At 43.5% G+C, this 21,132-nt stretch overlaps 2 protein-coding genes across 2 annotated transcripts in view; both read left to right on the forward strand.

Moving 5' to 3' along the window:
• The window catches only part of tdrd1 (tudor domain containing 1), a gene marked incomplete at both ends in the record, with an annotated part of 42,524 nt that extends 36,276 nt beyond the window's left edge, over positions 1 to 6,248 (forward strand). The window contains 2 exons of the mRNA XM_080021277.1: positions 4,385 to 4,446; positions 6,240 to 6,248. Of these exons, the coding sequence (XP_079877403.1) occupies positions 4,385 to 4,446; positions 6,240 to 6,248 (71 nt within the window). The remainder of the gene's footprint in view (positions 1 to 4,384; positions 4,447 to 6,239) is intronic.
• A 616-nt stretch (positions 6,249 to 6,864) lies between these two features.
• On the forward strand, positions 6,865 to 21,132 carry vwa2 (von Willebrand factor A domain containing 2; the record flags this gene model as incomplete). The annotated part of the gene is made up of 12 exons (XM_080021280.1): positions 6,865 to 6,880; positions 8,154 to 8,287; positions 8,843 to 8,952; positions 11,569 to 11,766; positions 13,802 to 13,935; positions 14,574 to 14,703; positions 14,837 to 14,892; positions 15,838 to 15,945; positions 16,677 to 17,258; positions 17,802 to 18,353; positions 19,722 to 19,844; positions 20,999 to 21,132. Coding segments are annotated over exons 1-12 (2,262 nt in total). The 5' UTR covers positions 6,865 to 6,879.

Raw genomic sequence — 21,132 nt, forward strand, 5'->3', positions numbered from 1 at the left:
AGAACCAGGACGTCACAGACATGTCGTGGTTCAAGTTCATCCAAACCGATCCACACATTGATCAGGAATTGGTTAAAAACCGATGAAATTTGACTGAAAGTGGCCGAACCTTCGCGCTTCACCGACACGCCAACGTTGGAAGCTTTCGATCAGGATAACCTTTGATTCATATTCTCGGAATGAATCGGGGGAAAAATTGTAAATCATGTAAAAACCTCAACCGTTTTCCAGTTTCTTGGAATAGTAACCCATCGAAAAAACTTGCACACAAAAAAAAAAAAAAATCCGCAGAAACTCGTGATGACGTCAAGTCCACCTGAGTGTGGGAATGAATGACGCTTTCATACACTAGGAAGCGTCGGAAGTCTAGAACACGTGAAATTGTCACTGAAAAATTAGGATTTATCTGAAACCAAACATCCTGACGTTTCAGCCAGCGCAGCAGTCTAAAGCAGTTGAATTTTCCCTGGCATCATCTGCATGTTTCCTAGTTGTTACTGAAGGACTGTCATTATTTTGGGTGTGGCAGTAAATTTGGTGTAGGTCATTGTTTTAGGTGTTTGGAGATAAAAGCACCCCCCGCCCCCCCTACACTCACCATGGTGACGGCAGGTGGGCGTGGTCCCCGCTCTCCCCCTCTGTGATCTTCATCCTGCAGGAACAGTTTCATTGTGCTGCTCCGGGGGACACATGGTAAGGTAAGCTCTCCTCATATCGCCTAAGTGGATGGTGCACGGGTCAGGTGTTCTTTGGTGTTTCTTAACACCAGTCTTAAAGTCTTAAATTCACTTTGTTTAAAGGCCTTTAATGCCAAATATTTGTCATTTGTTTTAGTTTGAGCCCTTAATGTCAACAGAAAAACATTTCTCTGGTTTTGTTTATCCAAATGAGTCGAGGTGTTCTACATCTGTCGACATTTCTGATATAATATGTGATGTTATAGAACCCTAAAAGTCTCGAGCCGGATTTAATTCTTGCCTTCATACTGACATACTCACTTTATATTAACCTGTAGTGGGAAATTCCAGCAAGTACTTGTACGTACTTACTGTACCTGTCTGAATTTTTGTTAAAGTGTCTGTAGAATCATCAGTTCATAACCCCAACCCTGTTTCTACCTGACGCTTACACTGTACCGCCGTACCAAATATACCTCTCTGTGCCTGCAATACTTCAATGTATAAGATATATAAGAGGTAGATTTGTTTTAAATTTCATTCAAATTTGTTTTAAAAATGTCTTTAATAGAATACAACTTACCTGCAGACACCCTGGTATGATACAGGATTTGGTTTGAGGAGTGTTTGCTGACACCAGACCCTACAAGCAGTCAGTTTAGTGTCAGGGTCACGACTTCTGACCCCATTTAAACCACCCATATGGCACACCACCTGATCAATATACTTACAAGCTGCACCAGTGGTTGAAAATCAGTTTAGAGAATGGAAAAAGAAGAGTTAAAACCCAGATTGGACTTTGTTCCTCGCTTGCCTCCCTGTGTGAACTTGCGTGTCTTACATGTGAACTTGCATTTCACTCAAAAACTTTGTCTACATTACAATTTCTTGGCGTCAGAAATGGCCAAGCCGGATTTTTTTGAAGGTGTGTAGTTGTGTGGGAAAAAAATTACCAAATGTATAAATCTTGCACAAATAATCATGTAAATCATTATATTTGCTTCAATTACTGTTTTTAGTCTATATAAATGAGTCCTAGGTCTGCTGTAAATGCCTGTTGGGATGCAGAATCCAAGGTGTTCTTTGACAGTAAACTACAGGTTTGGAAGTCTTGGGGTTCTGTATGAAGATGGTCCAAAAGGCAGCGCTCCTAATTACAGCCCACAGAATGGAGGCATTTTCTGACTTGTCAACCAATTCAAAACAGAAGGCATTTCCATGACTAAGAGCACTTTGCATGCGGTGTGACTTCTGAGGTGGTATTTTAAACTTCAACGTCAGCGCTCCTTATGATGAGCTAAAATTTGAGATCTAGAAGGTCAAAGTAAAATATTGCTCAGAACTATATCCATTCCTTCAGTCCATGCATAACAGTCTTGCATATTATTTAGCAATAACGATAGTGCAACACTTGAACCCAATAGATCATCAAATTTAAATCCATTTTAAGGTGATAATCCATAAAATCGTCTATGCAGTGGGTAACCCTTCAAGTCCCAGAATTCTATAAGAATTGTTTTAGTTTTTTTTTTTTTTTTTTTGAATGTTCATCCATTTTGACAGTTTACTGACCACAACTAGCTATTCTGCTTTACCAAATTCACTGCAGTTGCCTTTCACTTCTTGCCCGTGCCCGATCTTTACATTCTTGGTAGGAAAGGCGGACCCTTCCACCAACAATGAAAATGGCATATAGAGGAGCAGATGCATAATGCAAATACATACATGCTGATTCTTATAAAGTTGAAAAAATAAAGGTAGTTTGACAAAATAATCATACTGATTACCACTTTGAAGTAATTTTATTCTTACATGAATTTAGTAATTTAGATTTTTAGAAGACCATGGAATGAGACTTCCAGTGCAGGTAGAGCCAGAAAGGGCTCGTTGACATGGAGAGAGGAGGAGAGGAGGTATTGGATGAAGGGCCCAATGGAATGCTTGTGAAGCGTCGCCAATTTTTTTTTTTTTTTTTTCTCTCTCTGCTTTCTGGAGGAGGTGAGGGAGGGTATGTACACGGCAGCTTGCTCCTACAAGCAGCTGTGTGTGTGTGTGTGTGTGTGTGTGTGTGTGTGTGTGTGTGTGTGTGCGTGTGCGTGCGTGCGTGCGTGCGTGCGCGCACTATCAAAAAGCTATGCCCCGTTGGCCGCAATTAAATCTGTTGTCCCTCGGTACCCCCTCCACGATGCTTATCAGCCCAGAGCCAATCAGCTCGGCCCCTCAGTTCCATATCACTGACACCAGGACAAACATGTCTGTCCACACACCACCACACACAGATTAAGGGTTGCTCCTACACACACACACGCCTTGCCTCCTTAACTCCTAAAACACACAGACACACACACACACACACACACACACACACACACACACACACACACTTCCTGATATTTAGACACACAGGATATTGCAGCCGGCTTATCAACACACTTGACTCAGTTCTTATCTCAACCCCCCCTTGACTAAAATCAGTCTCTCAAACGGACCACACTTTAACGGAAATCCTCAATTTCCTTGATGGCTTTGTTCATTATGAAGGACTGTTGATGCTTTTTTTTTTTAAATCTAGATTATTAGGATTGATTTGTCCTGTGATAAGAGATTGGGTATCCTTTGAGCCTTAACTGACATTTTATACAAGACGGAATTTAAAAAATTCAATTCAGGGACATTGCTTTTGTCCTTTGTAATTTTCTTGCAATGTTTCAACCTTAAGTAAGCAGTTTGCTACGAACGAAGAAAGAACAACCAAGGTTGTTGAAGTGATGCTCTGTGTCATAAGTTTACTGCCGCCATTAGTCTTCCAGAGCAATGACACCGGGAAGTCCCTCATATTGTCTTAAGAAGGAAACATAATTTGACAGACAAACTCTGCCCTGTTGCTCTTCGTCTCTGGATTTTCCGCTCAAATTCTAACATGAGAAGCAGCTGAGACGTTTTCACGTTCTATAGCCTTGACCCCGGGTACAAGAGATGGTCCTGGAGCGATCGCCTATTTCTAATGCAAGTGCTTTCATTTCTAATGTCCGTATAACATAAAATAAGGCTTTCTATGGCCCCTGGTGGTTAAAATCCCAATCTTTATAAAATTGCAACCAAATGTTCCTAGTGGGGAGAAAACAATGAATATTAAAATGTCAAGACGTTCTACAGTAAGTGCACATTTGGACCAAAGCTTGGCATTTTTAGTGAGTTACAGTGATGAGCACAAGCTGTGTGGCTTTATTAAAACCAGTCACTCAAATGCCAACACTGCAGAGTGTTCCTTTTCAAAGGCAGCAGTTTGGTAGACGACGTTAGTCAGCGATGCCTTAATTCACTTTCTCAGCTGCCCTTTGCCCTTTGAAGGCCTCGACCCCTGAACTGAGTCTGGTGGACCAATCAAGGGGTTTATTATGACGTCCGTGAAAGTTTCCAAGGAATCCTTTCGGTCAGGCTGCCGAACCTGTTCTGTGAAAGTCACTGAACGGTTCGGACTTGCGCGGCATGTGGGAGCCTTCTGTTGCCCTTGCCCTTGTTTATTTTATCATTGTTGTGGAGATTCACCTTGTCAACACGGTGCACTGTATAGAGTTGTTTTTTCTTTTTGTCTCCCTTGTTTATCGCACAGATGGTATGCATGAATTACACACTCCCACCAACTGTGATTTGATGCACAGTTTACTCCCAGCCTGCTCAGCACATCCTTCTGTTCATTGTTCCAGGTTTCCCATCATGCACCCTGGTGGCCTCATCCCCCTTCTCTCCGCACTGCTTCTCCTTCAAGGTCAGTTGAGAATGTTTCGCCTCAGCTCCTCTCCTGTGTTGTCTTCTTTCGATATTTTAAGTCGAATGATCAAATTAAGCAGTTGTACCGGTAATGAGTTGCTTCCGCCGCTGGGTACAAGGGAAGCAGTAGAAACCAGCGGGAGGGGATCGGGGTGGAGTAATATGCCGCTTGGTTCACTGTGGATGAAACCTCATGGACGGTAATGGCAGGAAGACAGCGCTCGGCTGGTGTTTAGGGGCTGGACCCCATCGCCTGGAGGTAAATCCCATTGACATCAGGGACGGCGCTGTCTGAGGGGGATAATAAATCAAAAATAAATCATTTTGACTGTAGTGCGGTGATACTGTGCACATCGCCATTCCAAGGTCAGATTTGAGTTATAATCTTATGTATAGGTTATTATTTATTAAGTAACTCAATAAACTGTTGTTTCTGCGCATACATGCTCAACCACGTGCGCATCTGTGACTGTGCATTTGTGTTTGGGAAGCTTCAGCCATGGTTCACGGATCGTCCAAAAGCTCTTTAACTGCTTAAGCCTTCAACGCTGCAGAGTTCCTAAAATTCCCCCCTCAAAGTGGTACAGTATCCTGCCTGGGCCTAATGTAGTGCTTGTTTCCAGGCCGGCTTGTCAAGTTTTGCGTTTGTTTTATGGCCGATCGTCAGTCGTTCACTGGGACTGAAAGGTATTTGTCTCCGGGAGGGGGGGGGGGGGGGCAGGCCATCTGGGTCAATATAAGAGTGTTAGAAAAATTATTCTGCTGAAGGCCCTGTTTTCTAATAAACAACGAAGAGGAAAAAGTTCTTGGTCTCAAAGTGAACGTATAATCTTGTACAAGGGCCGGATCAGATGTGCTCAAGAGCAGCTTCCTGAGACGAACCCATTATTCAAGACGCATAAGTTTATATGGTCGTGGTTCGCATTATGACATAGGAAGGAGTTTTTCACAATGTAAGAGGCGATGAGGTGATTAGAACTGGTTTCAATGGGTGTTGTCTATTGTAACAACTGTACACAACACGCAGAGTACGTGCGGTAATGCATGTTCAGACATGGCAAAGTAATTCATAAAATTCCCATCAAATGGTTGCGTTATTTTTTGAAATGACAGCTTTAGCACTCAAGTAAATCTCAAGTATTTACTATTGACCAGACTTTGAAATTCCCAGCACGCAGCCTGTTATCATCCCTCCAATACCCACCCACCGCACCCCACTCTGCTGCCGACAGGTAGCGGCTTGATTTCCACGTAAACCCTACTGTCAATAAAAGTGTCCCAAATGCATGGGACTTGATTCCAGTCTTGCCCTCGGACCTCCTTGTAGCATTCGGAGAAACCGCTCCGCTGTCTTGCCCAATAGACGTAGTGATAAACGTTTGTTCAAGATGTTGTCGGTGCAGCCGGAGGGCCTTTCCTATTCTGCTCCTCACACCTTTCCTGTGTTTTGACCCTGATCCATCAAACGTAATTGTTCTGTATATCAAACTCTCTGTTGGATGGACAAATGTGTTCAGAGCAGCTGGGCCCCAACGAAGGTGAGGAAGCCAACGCTTCCACTGGCAGTAGGAGCTTTGGCCTTGAGAAAGGTAAAACCAAAGGGCCGAGGAGAAGGAATCCGTGGGGCCCTGGATGTCAGCCAGTGGTTTGACTGATTTGTTGTGCATTCATTTTAGCTACTAATGCCACAGGTGACATTCTTAAAGAAACATCAATCCTGTTGAACCGTTTTCATGTCCTGAGTTTCAATAAGGTGTTTAATTGTCCTTGACAGTTCCCCTTTTCTACCAGGTTGTGTAATCAGTCAGAGTTGTACATAGATTGTTTTATTTTAAGCAAAAAAAATGCTTAACTATATTATGCGTAGTCAAAATTTTTGTACATTCCTTTGAGATGTATGGTTGATAAATTAGGGCACAGGAAGTGGCACGCCATGCTCCCCCTGTCCATGAAACAATATTATGATGCTGCTCACATTCAGTTTGATTGAAATGGGAGGTGGGGATTTGAGTGAGATTGAGAATGAAACATCCCAATCATTTTGGTTTCAAGAAGCTGAAACAATTAAAACGCCTATTTCAGAGATTTATATCACATTTAATTGCGGGGGGAGGGCTTAAACGTCCGGGGAAGGGTGAGCGTGTGGGAAGCGTGACCTGCCCTCGCAGCCCATGTAATTCACAGGTTTGCAGATGTTCTGTCGTCAACAAGGGCAAATCGCCAAATTATGCAAATGTGATTCATATCAGATGCACATATATTGACAGTTTTTTTTATTCATGAATACTAGTTCTAAGGCTTAATCCATTGAGAACCTCTGTCATAACCTGTAGTGTATTTTATTTTGTACCTTGTAGTCCAGCAGGGCTACTCCATCCAGGAGATACAAACCAGCCATGAGATCATCGCCAAGATCAACTCAGCTGGAGAGAGTAAGTCACACCCTTGCAGTCCCAAGTACAGTAAACTTGTATAACCTCGTCTTGGTTGAGTTGAGCAGATGATGCTAAATATGCTACGATACTAAATGGCAACAGAGGACAGTGGAAAAAGATGTTGGCATCAAATTTTATGAATTCCACCCCCAAGATGGTGGGTTTTCCTTCACACAAACCGTACACTGTAGCACTGTGTCTTACAAAAGCAGGGTGGTAGCATGTTTCTATCACAGCACATCATGGCACCTTCTGATGTGCTTTCAATACAATGGAACCCGGATTGGCTTGTCACAGGAAGTCGATTTGAAACGAAATGTAACATGAAAACACAGCAAAACCGCGTTCTCTTTAAGCAGAGCCTGACATTCAATTTTGTAGCCGTAAACTCGTCCGGGATTGTGACTGATGCTACAGCAAGAATAGCTCAGAAGGGCCAAGAACGTCCAAAGACAGACAATGTAATGTGATAGATGTTAGAGCAAGAACTGTCGAGAGGACCTAAGAACAGCTGATTAAGATAGACTGTGAAGGATGTCACTGTAAGGAACAGACAGTCAAACAGAACCTGGCATCACCTCACCTAGTGGGTTTTCTCTGGGCTCTTTCTAGGTAGTACAGATGTGTGTGTGTTTGTGACAGGAGGCACACTCCCCCCTGTAATGGTTTCTGGTTTCATGATGAAGCACATTCTGACTTGACAGCTGCACCGATTATCATGTTCCCAGCAAGCCAGTACAAACATGCTGTGTGTGTGTGTGTGTGTGTGTGTGTGTGTGTGTGTGTGTGTGTGTGTGTGTGTGTGTGTGTGTGTGTGTGTGTGTGTGTGTGTGTGTGTGTGTGTGTGTGTGTGTGTGTGTGTGTGTGTGTGTGTGAGAGAAAATTGTAAAAGTGTTCTTTATTGATTGTTTTTCTTTTGCATCCTCGTTGGAAAAAATAGTGCTTGAATTTCTGTGTGTGTGTGTGACTTTTTTATGCTTTTGGAAAAGTGTATGTGTAAATACCCAATACAAGATATTTCATGTCACTCAAGCAGGTTGATCTATTCACTTGAGTTGACGATGTGTGGATTTGGTTGCTCTGTATTTGTAGGGTATTCATCAGGAACTGCATGTAGGTCATTTCATGCTGAAATGTGTGTTCTTCAGTATTATGTCAAAGTAAGAGCAGGACCGGGCTATGTAGTTGTGAGATGTCGTTCCTTCCATATATGCTTCAAAAATTACAGCCCTGGGGATTCCAGGTCATTTTAAATGTTGTGTGTCTGCAGTGATGCAGTGCTCTGCTGCGTTGGACGTCCTCTTCCTCCTGGACGGGTCGTACAGTGTTGGAAAAGGAAGCTTCGAGCGCTCCAAACACTACGCCCTGACACTCTGTCGAGCGCTGGACATTGGACCAGATAAGGTTCTGTCCGGGGCTCTGTCTGTCCGCCTGCCTCTCTGTCCATCTGTCTGCCGTTCCGTCCGTCCGCCACTCTGTCTGCCTGCGGCTCGGTCTGTCTGCCGCTCTCTGTGTGTCCGTCTGTCGTTCTGTCTGTTGGTCGTACCGTCAGCTGCAGTGTCTGTCCGTATGCCGCTCTGTCTCTGTTGTCAAGTCATTCTCTCTGTCTGCCGTTCTGCCGGTGCTGTTCTATCTGTCTGTCGGTCTGTCTTCCAGTCTGTCTGTTTTGTCTATTGGAAAGTCGTTTTGTCTGTCTGCCATTCTGTTTGTATGTTGTTCTGTCCGTCGTTCTGCCTCCTTCATTCTGTCTGCCTTTCTGTCTGCTGATCTCTCCATCCTACTGCCTGTTTGCCGTTTTGCCTGTCTGTTGTTCTGTCGCTCTGCCCTTCTGTACGCCATTCTGTCTGTCTGCCAGTGTGCCTGCCTGCCTGTCTGTCGCTCTGTCTAATCGAACCGATATCTTTGCCTCCCAAACGGAGGCTGTGTTCAGTAAATGAAAGTGTGTTCCCTGTGCTCCAGGTGCGTGTCGGCCTGGTTCAGTTCGGCTCCGCTCCTCGCCTCGAGTTCTCTCTGGACGAGCACACGACCAAGGAAAAGCTGATCAAACACATGAGGAAGATCTCCTACAGGTCCGTTCTAGTTCCATTTGCTTCTATTTTATTCTGTTCTCCTGTGTTCTGTTGTATTTTATTTCTGGTTCTGTTCTATTCCATTTTATTTCATTCTATAATTTTCCGCTCTTTTCTGGTTTTGTTTTAATTTTAATTCATTTTGTTCTATTTTATTATCTGTTCTCTTGTATTGGAATGTATTCTGTTCTATTTCGTTGGGATTTATTCTATTCTGCTTATATTTTATTAATAATGAATTATTTTGTATCTTCAAATTTATTCTATTCTGGTTCTATTTTATAATTTTTATAATATATATAATATTAGAATTTATTCCAGACAATTCTAGAAAATATTATAACTACTGTAGGAGCACCAGTGCGACTTGCAAATATGTAGATTTTTTTTTTGCGTGTGTGTGTGTGATGGAGAGCTGAGGCTCTCGCAGTGTCCACAAAATCAACATTGACCGCCATTGACTGGCACATATTGATTTTCTATATATTCTTTTTCACTATTTAAAATTAGTAAAATCGTATTTTATTGTAGAGCTGCACGCAGCTCTCTCTCTCTCTCTCACACACACACATACACTGGACCGTCTGTGAAAACCCTCCTCTCTGTGCACACTCTGAATCAAATCATGATCATGCGTGGGATGTTTATAGGGTTGGTTACCAGAATCCGGACCGAATCGCAGATTTGAGTGTCTCATTTGTGCCATGCCCGAGCTGCCGATTTAAATATCTGTCCCAGGTACATTATGGTGTGGCCGCTGGAAATGCTCTCTGTTCCTCTGTATAAGGAACAGAGAACGCAGCCGCTTTCCTCTCCCGTGCGACTTGATCCAAACAGCAGCGGTGCTTGTCAATCTCCCATTATGGGTGCTTGCTTAGCCAATCGGATAAAAGAGGCGGGTCATAAAAGTTTTCACTACCAATAACGTCCAGTTCATACAAACTGTCAGTTATTTGTTAACCTGTAACAAGTGAAAAGTATATGAAAAGTAATTAATGATAAAGGTTCAAGTAAAAAATCTCTAAAATAGCACCGATCTTAAAAAAAAAAAAAAAATCAATATTTTTTTAATTATGTAATGATTTTTCTGTTAAAGCACTACTTCACTTTGTGACCTTTTGCTTTAAAATAAAACAGAACATTGTTATCTCTGTCAATTGTATATTCACAGAATTCTATATATTTTCCACCAGTGCTACTAGTGGAAAAAGTTAGTCTGGAGCCCTGTTGTCTATTTTATTCCTTTATTTTCCATTAAATTCTGCTCTGTGCTATTCCAATATCCCCCTTTTCTATTATTTTATTACATGACCTATAACATAACTGTTATATATTATGTTATAATAGAAGATATCTGTTATATGCTGGAATATACTAGATTCCAGCATCATCTATCCTCAAATTCCTCTGCACTGCTCTGATTGCTTAATAATACAAATACAGGGTAATAACATTGCAGCTCCTAACATTTCAACACGATTACACATCTCCTTTCTTAATTGTACAGACTATAATAGATGTTCTGATGTACACTGTGGTTTTAAACTGCTGTGAGAAGGATCCAGGAAAGACTTCAGGGTCAGATGGTTCGAGTTAATGAGGAGCTGTGACTGGTTTCAAGCTTTATTTCATTCTTATTAAAGCTGAGCAGGAATGTTCGAACCTTCTCACACCTCCAGAAGTGTGGGGGTGGAAAGGGGGGGGGGGTGTAACTAAATCTTGGATCATATTTATACAGACGGGGAACTTAAGCGCGGGCAATACAATCAATAAAATGGCTATGACGTTCTTTCACATTCGATAACGCAGATTGTTCATAACGGATTTAATTACGATCGTGCTGAATACCACAACACACACTTGAAAACGCGTGCGCGCACACACACGGTAAGACAGATGTACATGTATGTGGGATGGGTGGTCCGTGGTAGTGAAAACAAATTAAATTCAGATTAAGAGTTTGGTGGTCACTGGATATTGCATAAGCTCTTAAGCTGACAACCCAAGATAAGGGAAGTGTGTGTGTGTGTGTGTGTGTGTGTGTGTGTAGTTCCACAGTTGGCTTGCAGATTTCCTCTGTGTGTAGATTTAAAGTCGGGAATACAATCAGCCCTGTTTTGTAGTTATCATGAAATGTCTTTTGATTCCTTGTCGTAAAAAAATATAACCATTCCTAAAGTAGAATTGTCCCTCGACAGCTTTTGTGTGTTTTTATTTTATTATACGTACATCTTGTATTTTTTATGTGTAATAAATAAAAGATAGTCGGAAAAAAATCAGAATCATAAAATATAAATATTCCTCTTTTCTCACTCGCTCCTCCTCCTCTAGTTAACTATCACTCTAAATCTAGTTTTAAAACTATGGGGAGTGGCGCCCTAGTAGGGCATGGAGGAATTGCAAGATACAAGAAAATGTAAGATTTAAAAAAACAGCTCCACCTGGTTTACTACAAACTACATAAGTTTTCATATTACACATTTTTATTTACTACTTACTTTTTTTTAGAGGAGAGGTGGCGCCAAGTTCTTGAAATCCCAGTGACATAAAGAGGTTTGAATACCACCGCTCTAAATTCACCTCTTGGTCTATATTCCTCCCCCCACCCCATTCCAGGGGCGGCAGCACCCAGACAGGCCTGGCCCTGAAGTGGGTCCTGAGGAAGGGCTTCCCTGGGGGTCGGAACACCTCCAGTGTGGCCCGCGTCGTCGTCCTCCTGACGGACGGGAAGTCCCAGGGCAACGTGGCCCGGGCAGCCGCCGAGCTGAAGCGCAGCGGGGTCGTGCTGTTTGCCGTGGGGCTGCGCTACCCCAGGTAGGTGGAGGAACGTTCAATATGGGGGGGAACTGTAACTTGGTTTCGGTTTATTTGTGTAGAACACCTATATAAAATAGCTGTAGATGGGGTAAAAAATGTCCAATAGGCACAGATGGTTGATTTAAAAAATAAAAAATAAAAATAAAAACCATGACATTTAAGTTTGCCACCTTTATAGCAACCTTAGTTACACCATAAGAAATAGAATTACATCACAAGTTATAACTATGGCAATGTATATTGTGTATACTGTATATGGTATACAATATCTGCTATGCAAACTCCCATGTCAAGAAATGCAATCACTTTGAACTGCATAATAATGTTAAGTATGTCCGACAGAATGTCAAATGTTTGTGGGAATTACCAATTAAATGTAGCTTTAGCTACTTCGTTGAGTCCCTTCCTCACTCACTGACGTATCATCCGGTGTTTCCCTGGAACTTATAGCAAGCAGAGGAGGTAAAGCGGATAGGATGCCATTGACAGGCGACCGAATGAAATGGTGCGTTACCATTATTAAAATGACTGATTTCTCTGTGTAAGAAAATTGTTGAAAACATTTGGGATAATGCAAGTACACAACTCAACAAAATATGTCACCCAACACATGCTAACCTGGCACATTTCGCAGCGCCGTATTGTCTGCTACACGGCAAAAACATTGGCAATTCAATATTCCAAAATTTGATTTTATCAGATTCATGTTCTACAAGTTGTTTGGTCTCTTAACGTGTTTTCGAAACTGAGTTTGATTTATGAATAGTAGATCAATATTAAAATATTGAGGCTAGGCGATCCACCAGCATTACACAGGGAAAAATAGTCACTCACCCACGATCTTAAATTTCCTTTAACCCAAACATGCATCATCATCCTTCCATATTCAGTGTGATGTCAAGTCAGAGTGTGAAACCGTTGCTAAAATAAGATTATAAATTAACCCGGAGTACACCGGGTTTTCTTCACATGGTTTAAAAAAAATAATAATAATCTTGTACTGACACTGGCTCAGAGGACACGAAGAAGAGGAACTGACGTCATTCCCGTAAACACTGTTTTAAGGAAACAACAACAAATAATCACCTGAAGCAAGAAATGTAACTTCTCCGTGAAAACATCGTCTCTGTGTTGTTATGGATTATGAGAACAGGGCGGCAGAAGCTCGTGATCATTTTGCGGAACTGGCAGCGGGAGGCGGCGGAGCGGGGTGCTCCCAGAAAACAACAATTCCCAGAATGCAAATGGCTGAGAGGAGCCTGCCTTTTGCATTTGGGAATTATTGTTTTCTGGTGATAGGTTTTCAGGTGCACGATATGAAATGTGCCACTTTCTTGAAGCGATCATTGTTATAAACCAATATACGCAGGAACTGGTGATGTTACTTTAGTGAGCATCAACTTAGAATGAAAAAAATATATATTTAAAATTAAAGGATTAATTTGAATGATGCATTTCCAATATTTTTTATACATTTATAATTCAAACATTATTTCAGACAAACAGATTCAACATTATCGGATTAAAGCAGTACAGCCCTGTCAGAATTAACCATTTAAAGCACTCGTTGTTTCTAAATGGGTATTTTGTTCTGCTAAAGTCTGGAAATTCTTCTCAAACTTTAAAGCCTGATTTCTCAATTTGTCTCCAAAACCTTAATCTTTAAGTCATTGCTTCCAAGGTGTTTCCTTGATTCCCAAAAGTGATAGCTTGTTTTGAAGCTCTGATTCTACACTTTGACATTATGTGAAAAAAAAAAAAAAAAAAAAAAAAATGTCAAATTTCAGGTGTGACCTTAAAGTATCATTCAGTATATCTGTCATTTTTAGACATTTTAATGTGGAAACATTACATATTATAACTTGAACAGACCAATTTCGTGCTGATATAACCTTATCAATATTGGACACAATTGTGTAGGAGGAGGACAATACACTCTCATTAAGTATTCTGTCCAGTATGGATCCTGATGGGGTGCAGTCTTCAGTGTTCAACCCCACCTTCAGATAACCTCCGCGTCCTTCTCTTGCAGGTGGGAGGAGCTGCACGCCCTCGCCAGTGAACCCATGGAGAGTCACGTTTTCTTTGCCGAGCATTTCCACGACGCCGTCAACGGCCTGTGCACGACGCTCACCACCTTCTCCGTCTGCAACTCAACGCCTGCAGGTACGGAGAGCAGGGCGCTACCGCCGCTCCCTTTTCTAGCGGTCGACTCTAGCACAGACGTTTCAGTGCTCCAAAACAGATGCATTGATGGACATCAATGCATCTGTTTTGTGAGTGTCTATCTTTTGGGTTAGTTGTTTATGGTATATGCTATTAAAATTTAAAAAAAATAATAATAATACCAATCGCAAACTATTGGAAGAGTCTGCAATCAGCATCAGCCATATTGGAGAGGTCAGAGAGCAGGATCAGTCATATTGGAGAGGTCAGCAGCATATTATATACATATTTATCTGGGCTGTATGATTGTTCTTTTTTTTTTTCTCCAGTGAAGAGATTGAAAATCCTTAATTTTCCTGGAGAATCTATGTATATTTAAAACACAACCTTTTTTTTTTTTTTTTGTTGGATTTTTTTTTTTTTTTTTTTTTTTCCCCCCCGTTCGTCTTGGATGCGGACCAGAACCCAATATTTTATAATACTCTGTGACCCCAACAGAAAATAAGATGACCTTCAGTCTTGATGAAAATCTCTGAACCTTTCTCACAACTCGTTGAAATTATTATCTAGTTATTATTATTATTATTATAATCAAGCTTTTGACACACCCTCTCTCTCTGACCGTGTTCCTCCACAAGGCTGCCAGGTAGATTCGTACCCGTGCGAGAGGAAGACTTTGGAGACGGTGAAAGAGCTGCAGGGGAACTTCATGTGCTGGAAAGGATCCAAGGGGTACTCTCCCTACACCGCCCTGTGTCCACATTACAGGCACGACAACACACTTTTTAACGCGCAGAGGGGCCAAAGAGGCTGAGGAGAATTCACAAAATTCACAAATTTTCCAATTGACAATTATTTGTGGCAATTTTTTTTTCAAATAATTGATATTTCATTTTTTCAGATACAGAAAGGCTTACAAAAGACACCAGACAGTCTGTCATCGGACAGTCTGTCCAGGTAACACCAGCTATGATTCGGTCTCATTCTTTCTCTCTCACCAGTTAATTAATTAAACTAATTTCCCTTTTGTTTGCTTTACCTCCCAAAACTCCCACACACACCCAGACCTTCACTCTGCTTCAGTCATTTGGCTTTTTTCCTTTCAGCCGGAAGCACGCGGCTCCTTGTCTCCAATTTCCCAGTTATAAATGCATTTATTATAGTTTTTCCAAAACAAACTGATTAATAACATGGAGACAGCGAGTCATAGTAGACAAGATGTCCACCACTCTTAATGTATTTTTATTTATACAGAATGGGGCAGTGCGGGATGAAAGCGGCCCTGTCAATAACCATTTTTATGTGTCCTATTTGGTTTAAATACTGATGACAGGGTTCTCACCAGGTCTTGAGGTGCTTGAATTTCGTCCTCGGAAATTGAAGTACTGGAGGACCTTGAAAATAGGCCCCTTTTGTGCTGAAGTCCTTGAAAACCTATGATGTTCTCCCTGGTTTTATAATTCAAATCGTAAAGTCATAAGAAAATGTCCAGAGTCTCTTCATAGACGTAGATGGTGGAAATATTGTGTGTGTGTGTGTGTGTGTGTGTGTGTGTGTGTGTGTGTGTGTGTGTGTGTGTGTGTGTGTGTGTGTGTGTGTGTGTGTGTGTGTGTGTGTGTGTGTGTGTGTGTGTGTGTGTGTGTGTGAGAGAGAATAACAACGTGATAAAATTGTAAAAGTGATCTTTATTCATTTAAATTGTATTTATTGTTTTTGTTTTGAGTCCTTGATGGAAAAAAATATATAGTGCATTGAATTTCATTGTGTCATGTCAAAATGAACCCTATAATGACTGAAGTACTTATTGTGGATCTGTTTGGGGGAAAAAAACATGTCTGTTAAATGATGTAACATAATGAAGCTGGAGTTTTAGAACCCTGCTCCTTCCTCTCTCCCCTCCAGAGCCGTGTGACTCTCAGCCTTGTCTTAACGGTGGAACCTGTGTCTCCGAGGGTCCCGAGGGCTTCCGCTGTGTTTGCCCCCCCGGCTACGGAGGAGACCCCCACTGTGGTGAGTGTCCTCTGGGGATGGTTTAGAAAACATATGAAAGGAAACGTTCGGATTTCCTTTCAAGCTTATCCCTGTTTTGTCCTCGCCCTTACAGTAGAACATTTGGTTGTTTTCGTTCCCGTTTTTCATTCCTTTTCTCCAAACTCCCATCGGGAGTTCAATGCAAGTGATGGGGTGCAAGTCCACAACCTGCACTCAGTGCAAAAGTTCACTGCGCATGACAGGCAGAGCTGACATGGCACCACAGCAGCCTGACTTGGCCAATTCGAGGAGTTCATTTAAAAAGATAAATCAGTTTTATTTGCATTTATTTATTTTCCTAAGTTTGCTGGTGCTATTTCCGTTGCTGTGCCGCAGTGTTGTCGCACCCAAATGGGTAAACTGCCAATATACTGCAGAGTTCTTAGAGTACTTTGAAATTTCCTCCACCGGAAAAATGAAAAATCGTCACTCTGTTGTCGACTGATGCACTGACCACCGGGGGCGTGACGTTGACCCATCACGGCGCTCCTCCTTCGGCTCGGACGGCTTCTGGAGGAGACGAAGGGCCGAGCGTCTGCCAATTGTGTAGGAGGCATAAACTAGGCGTGAACTAGGGGCCGCTCTTTATTAAAACAAAAAAAGGAGAGACTGCATGATGAGTAAAGTTACAAGTGATGGTTGAAGGTATTAGTGCTTCACATTCATGCCAGACTTGTGTCATTGTTACTCAACCTGTTCTCCATGCTCAGCCCCGGCGCTCGCCCTGGACTGCTCCGTGGACCTGCTCTTCCTGGTGGAAGGTTCCGGCGCCCTCACCTTGGAGGGCTTCCTGCGCCTCAAGTCCTTCCTGAAGCGCTTCCTCCAGGCCGTCATCGGTTCGGACACGCCCACCAAGGTCGGCCTGGCCGTGTACGGCGGGGACGCCCGCGTGGAGGCCCCGCTGGGCCGGTTCCAAGGGGACGTGAGGGGTCTCCTGAAGGCCGCCGAGGGGCTGCGGCCCGTGGGCGGGGAGACGCGCACGGGCCAGGCGCTGCGCTACATCACGCGCCACGGCTTCCAGAGCGCGGCCCCCTTCGCCGGCGTCTCGGACGACCTCCCCCGCGTGGTGGTGCTGCTCACGGCCACGCCCGCCGTCGACGAGGTGGTGGTGCCCGCCAGATACGCCCGGGACAGGGAGATCTTCCTCATCGGCGTGGGGCCGGACTCCCTGAAGGGCCAGTTGAATAATATCACAGGGAACCCCCAGAGGACGCTCACCTACCCCTCCCCCGACAGGTTCAACGCCAAGATCCCCGAACTGAAGGCCAAGATCTGCAGCGTGGACAGCCAAGGTACGGACACGCCTTTATGCACTGGAGGTACTGGTTCAGCGAGAATATGGTGCTATTTACCAGAGCAATAGAAGTACTACGACCATTACTTTTGATGGATTTAAATTCTACCACAACCGCCTTCCATCACTTATCTTTCTGATGTATTTGATTGTGATTTGATGACCTTGAGTGAATGTTTCTTTTAAAGTGTAACAGTCTCTTTTCACTACAGATGCGGTAGAATATAATCAGTAATATAACACACTTAAAATTGGTCGTCAATGATTTCTGGTTTGCTCTTTCAATCATTATTCTTTAAGTCTTAACAGCAACCTTTAATTCCCTAAAGCCGGAAACTCATGATAGTCTCATCAATTCGTCATAACTACTTTTTGTAGTGGCCACAGTACATTGTGTAACGGTGACTTACAGCTTACGTTAGCATGGCTGTAGCCAAAAGCGCTGATTTGCTGAAAGTCAATACAGCCTTGTAAAACGTGCCAAATGCACCGTTTGCGACCAGTGATGCATTTAGTTTGGTGGGATCTCCGTGTCCCGCAGGCTGCCTGGGTCAGGCGCTGGACCTGGTCTTCGCCGTGGACGCCTCGGGCGGCGTTGGCCGCGACAACTTCGCACTGCTGCGTGACTTTGTGAGCAGCGTGACGGTGCAGTTCGACATCAACCGCGACGTGGCACAGGTGGCGCTGGTGAGCTACGGCCGCCGCCCCACCACCGTCTTCCAGCTGGACGCCCACGAGTCGGGCTCGGCCGCGCTCAAGGCGGTCGCGGGCGCCGGCTTCGTGGGCGGAGCGGCGTCCACGGGCGCGGCCCTGCTCCACGTGCTCTCCGACGTGCTGACGGTGGCCCGGGGGGCGCGGCCCGGGGTCAATAAGGCGGTGGTGGTGCTGACGGATGGCTCGGGCGGGGACGATGGCGCGGTGCCGGCCCAGAGGATCCGGAACGACGGCGTGGCGCTGTTGGTCGTCGGCATCGGGGACGTGCAACGGGAGCGGCTGCTGAGGATCGCCGGCTCGGAGGAAAACTTGATCTCTGTCCCGTTCTACGAAGAACTCAAGTACTTTGAGGACGTGCTGGTGCAGATGCTCTGCTCTGGTGAGACTTTTTCTGTCCTGGGTCAGTCTTACTGGCTCCTAAACGATTCTCTTTTTGGTACCAATCTTTTTTAATAAGGGAAACAGTAAGTTAAAGAGTGTAAACTTCTTTAAAATCAAATATATCCGCCTTGCTCCCTGACAGCATCAGTATCTGGTGTCTCCATAACCTCTAGCATCAACAAGATAAGAGAACATTTAATTAATCCCTCAGGAAACCGTTTCGATGCAATTCAGTGGAATATTGAAATTCAGGGTTCCTTGAGGTGCTTGAATTGAGACTGGAATATATATATATATATATATATATATATATATATAAAATTTACTTTTTAATGTTTTTTCTGTACAGCATGCTAGGGTTAGGCAATCGTGCAAAAAGGGTGGGTGCCCAAGCATCTGCCACTTTATGCCCCATGGTGCTTTTTGTTGTTTTTTTTAAGTGTGAATGGGCATCAAGGTAGCGGATTGTCTGGGCAAGATATGCATATTCATGAGGAACGTGTCCTCGAGCATCCGCGACATGCGCACAGTGGAGCGCAGGTCGTCTGTGATCTGTACTCCCCCGTGCTGCTCAGTTTGCCCAGAGCGGCAAAATGCCTAGAACTGGAGCTGGGGGTCCATGTGCCTTTTTTTTCTTGAGCACCTGCCCCTTTTAAAGTCTCTGCACAGGACTGTAGAGCCGGGAAGTGAGATCTGATCAACAGTGGTTACTCGACAGCTCTGAGCAGAGAGGGGGAGAGCCGCTCCGCTCCCACTCACTAAAACAAGGTATATCTAAATATGGAAACATATATAAAAAAAGACAGTAAAAACTGAGATAATATTCGATTGTAATAAATAAAGATCACATTGAAAATTGATTATATTTATTTTGCTTAAAGTCCTTGGAAATTAAAACAATAACTTGGAAGTCCTTGACTTTGGTTTTGTAATGCCCGAATGAATCATCGTATTTCCAAATAACAGACTATATGTTCTATAGTGCTGTAGAAATTAAACATTTACTAACATGTCACAAACAATGTATTTTCTCTGTTGCATGAAAACCTCCAGAGAAAAATCTATTATCTTGTTTTGCTTAAATCAGCAGTTGAGTATCTTCACTTTAGAAACAATGACCTCCTGAGCCAATGAACCAAAAACACACATTTCTTTAACCCGCAAACTATATTCCTCGTGGCTTTCCTACGCCAAGCAGGTGCTTTTGCGTAGACCGTCCGACTCTGCGGTAAGGCTTTGACACCGAAGCTCCGTGGATCCTGAAGATGAGTCAAATCCACCTGTGACCTTGACCTCGCCCCCTGACCTTTGGACGGCGATCCTAACCGCCTCGTGTGCCGGGGTTTTTTGTTTTTCTCTCTCCCAGAGGTGAAGAAGCCAGTGGACCTGTGCAAGCCCAACCCCTGCATGAACCACGGGGCCTGCGTCCTGACGGGAGGAAGCTTCCGCTGCCAGTGCCCGGGCTACGAGGGACCCCACTGCGAAACAAGTCAGTCGGGGTCGAGGGAAACCCGTGATTCGGAAACAGGTCCCGTGTTGCTTTTTGGAAAAAGGTTAGAGGTCAAAGGTTAGAGAGGTCATCAAGATGCGGCTGCAAGGAATACGGTGTTAATAGGTCTCTTGTACAACATGGGCACTAGTACAGCCAGAGGACCAAATTGAGTTTTAGTTTGTTTACTAGTTGGAACAAATTTTACATTACCCATAATAATTTAAACTGACGACAGCTCACATTTGTGATTGTTTTCTTTACTCTATTAAGTTTATGGACAATTTGAATAATATTGTGAGAAACCAACCTTAAAATGACTTTCCTGGCACGATTGCTTTAACATGAAATAAATAAAAAGAATTACAGTAAAATTAAGTAACTTTTATGAAATGTGTGTAGTTGTCAGTGGGAGCAGGAGATTATTCAGTTTATTAATTCTGGAAAACTGATAAATAAATAATGAGCTTGAAAATGGGTCTCATTTTGGGATGGGATAGAAACGTTCTAACAGTATTGTTGTTAGGCTGTCACCAAATCGAACTCCAAAATCCTTCCAGGTTTTGTGATATTACCAAAAGTAAATGTCATCTTAAAGCTGCATTATGGGAAATTCAAGGAAATTAAACTAACTCCGTTAGGACTGCGGCCTGAAAGTCAACGAGTCAAACCATCAGTTGGAAACCCCTCAGTCCACTGGGGTTCTTCAAGTCGAGTATTTTTATTTTTGTTCAGTCAGTGTGCATTACAATAACAGGATAAAACACAAGCTCACAAAATGCACAGGGATAGGGATTTCAATTAGGAATTATAAATAAGGGCAATTATAAATATATTTTTATATGTGAGTGGAACACGGCTCTCCGTGCTCCCCGATCCTCCAAATGAAACTGCTTAAAACAGTGTGGGGACGGGGCACGACCGTAGACTCGTTGAGATTATTTTTCTTTTCACGCACTTTTCTCCGGGTTTCAGCCTTAAATCCCATTTAGCGGTGGATGAGGGGAGGTGATTTTCGGGGCGATGGGCGGCATTCAGCCATCCTTCGCATCACAGGAAGGCTCCCGGTGGAAAATCCATCCGCAGAAATATCCCGTCGGCGAGCTTTAATAATCCGAGTCCGCGTCGCGTGGTGTTTGGGTTCATTTCCTCAGAGAGCCGCAGATCCAGAGGGGACCAGCCCCGACCGGCGGCCCTGAAGGGGAGGAGTCGCCAGAAGAAGAGTCACCGGGAGCTGCTGCACCGCTACAAGCTGCACCGCAGGAGGCCCGCAGCCCGCCACGCCTGA

This window comes from Zeus faber, assembly GCF_960531495.2.
Source record: "Zeus faber genome assembly, chromosome: 20".
Classification (NCBI taxonomy): domain Eukaryota; kingdom Metazoa; phylum Chordata; class Actinopteri; order Zeiformes; family Zeidae; genus Zeus; species Zeus faber.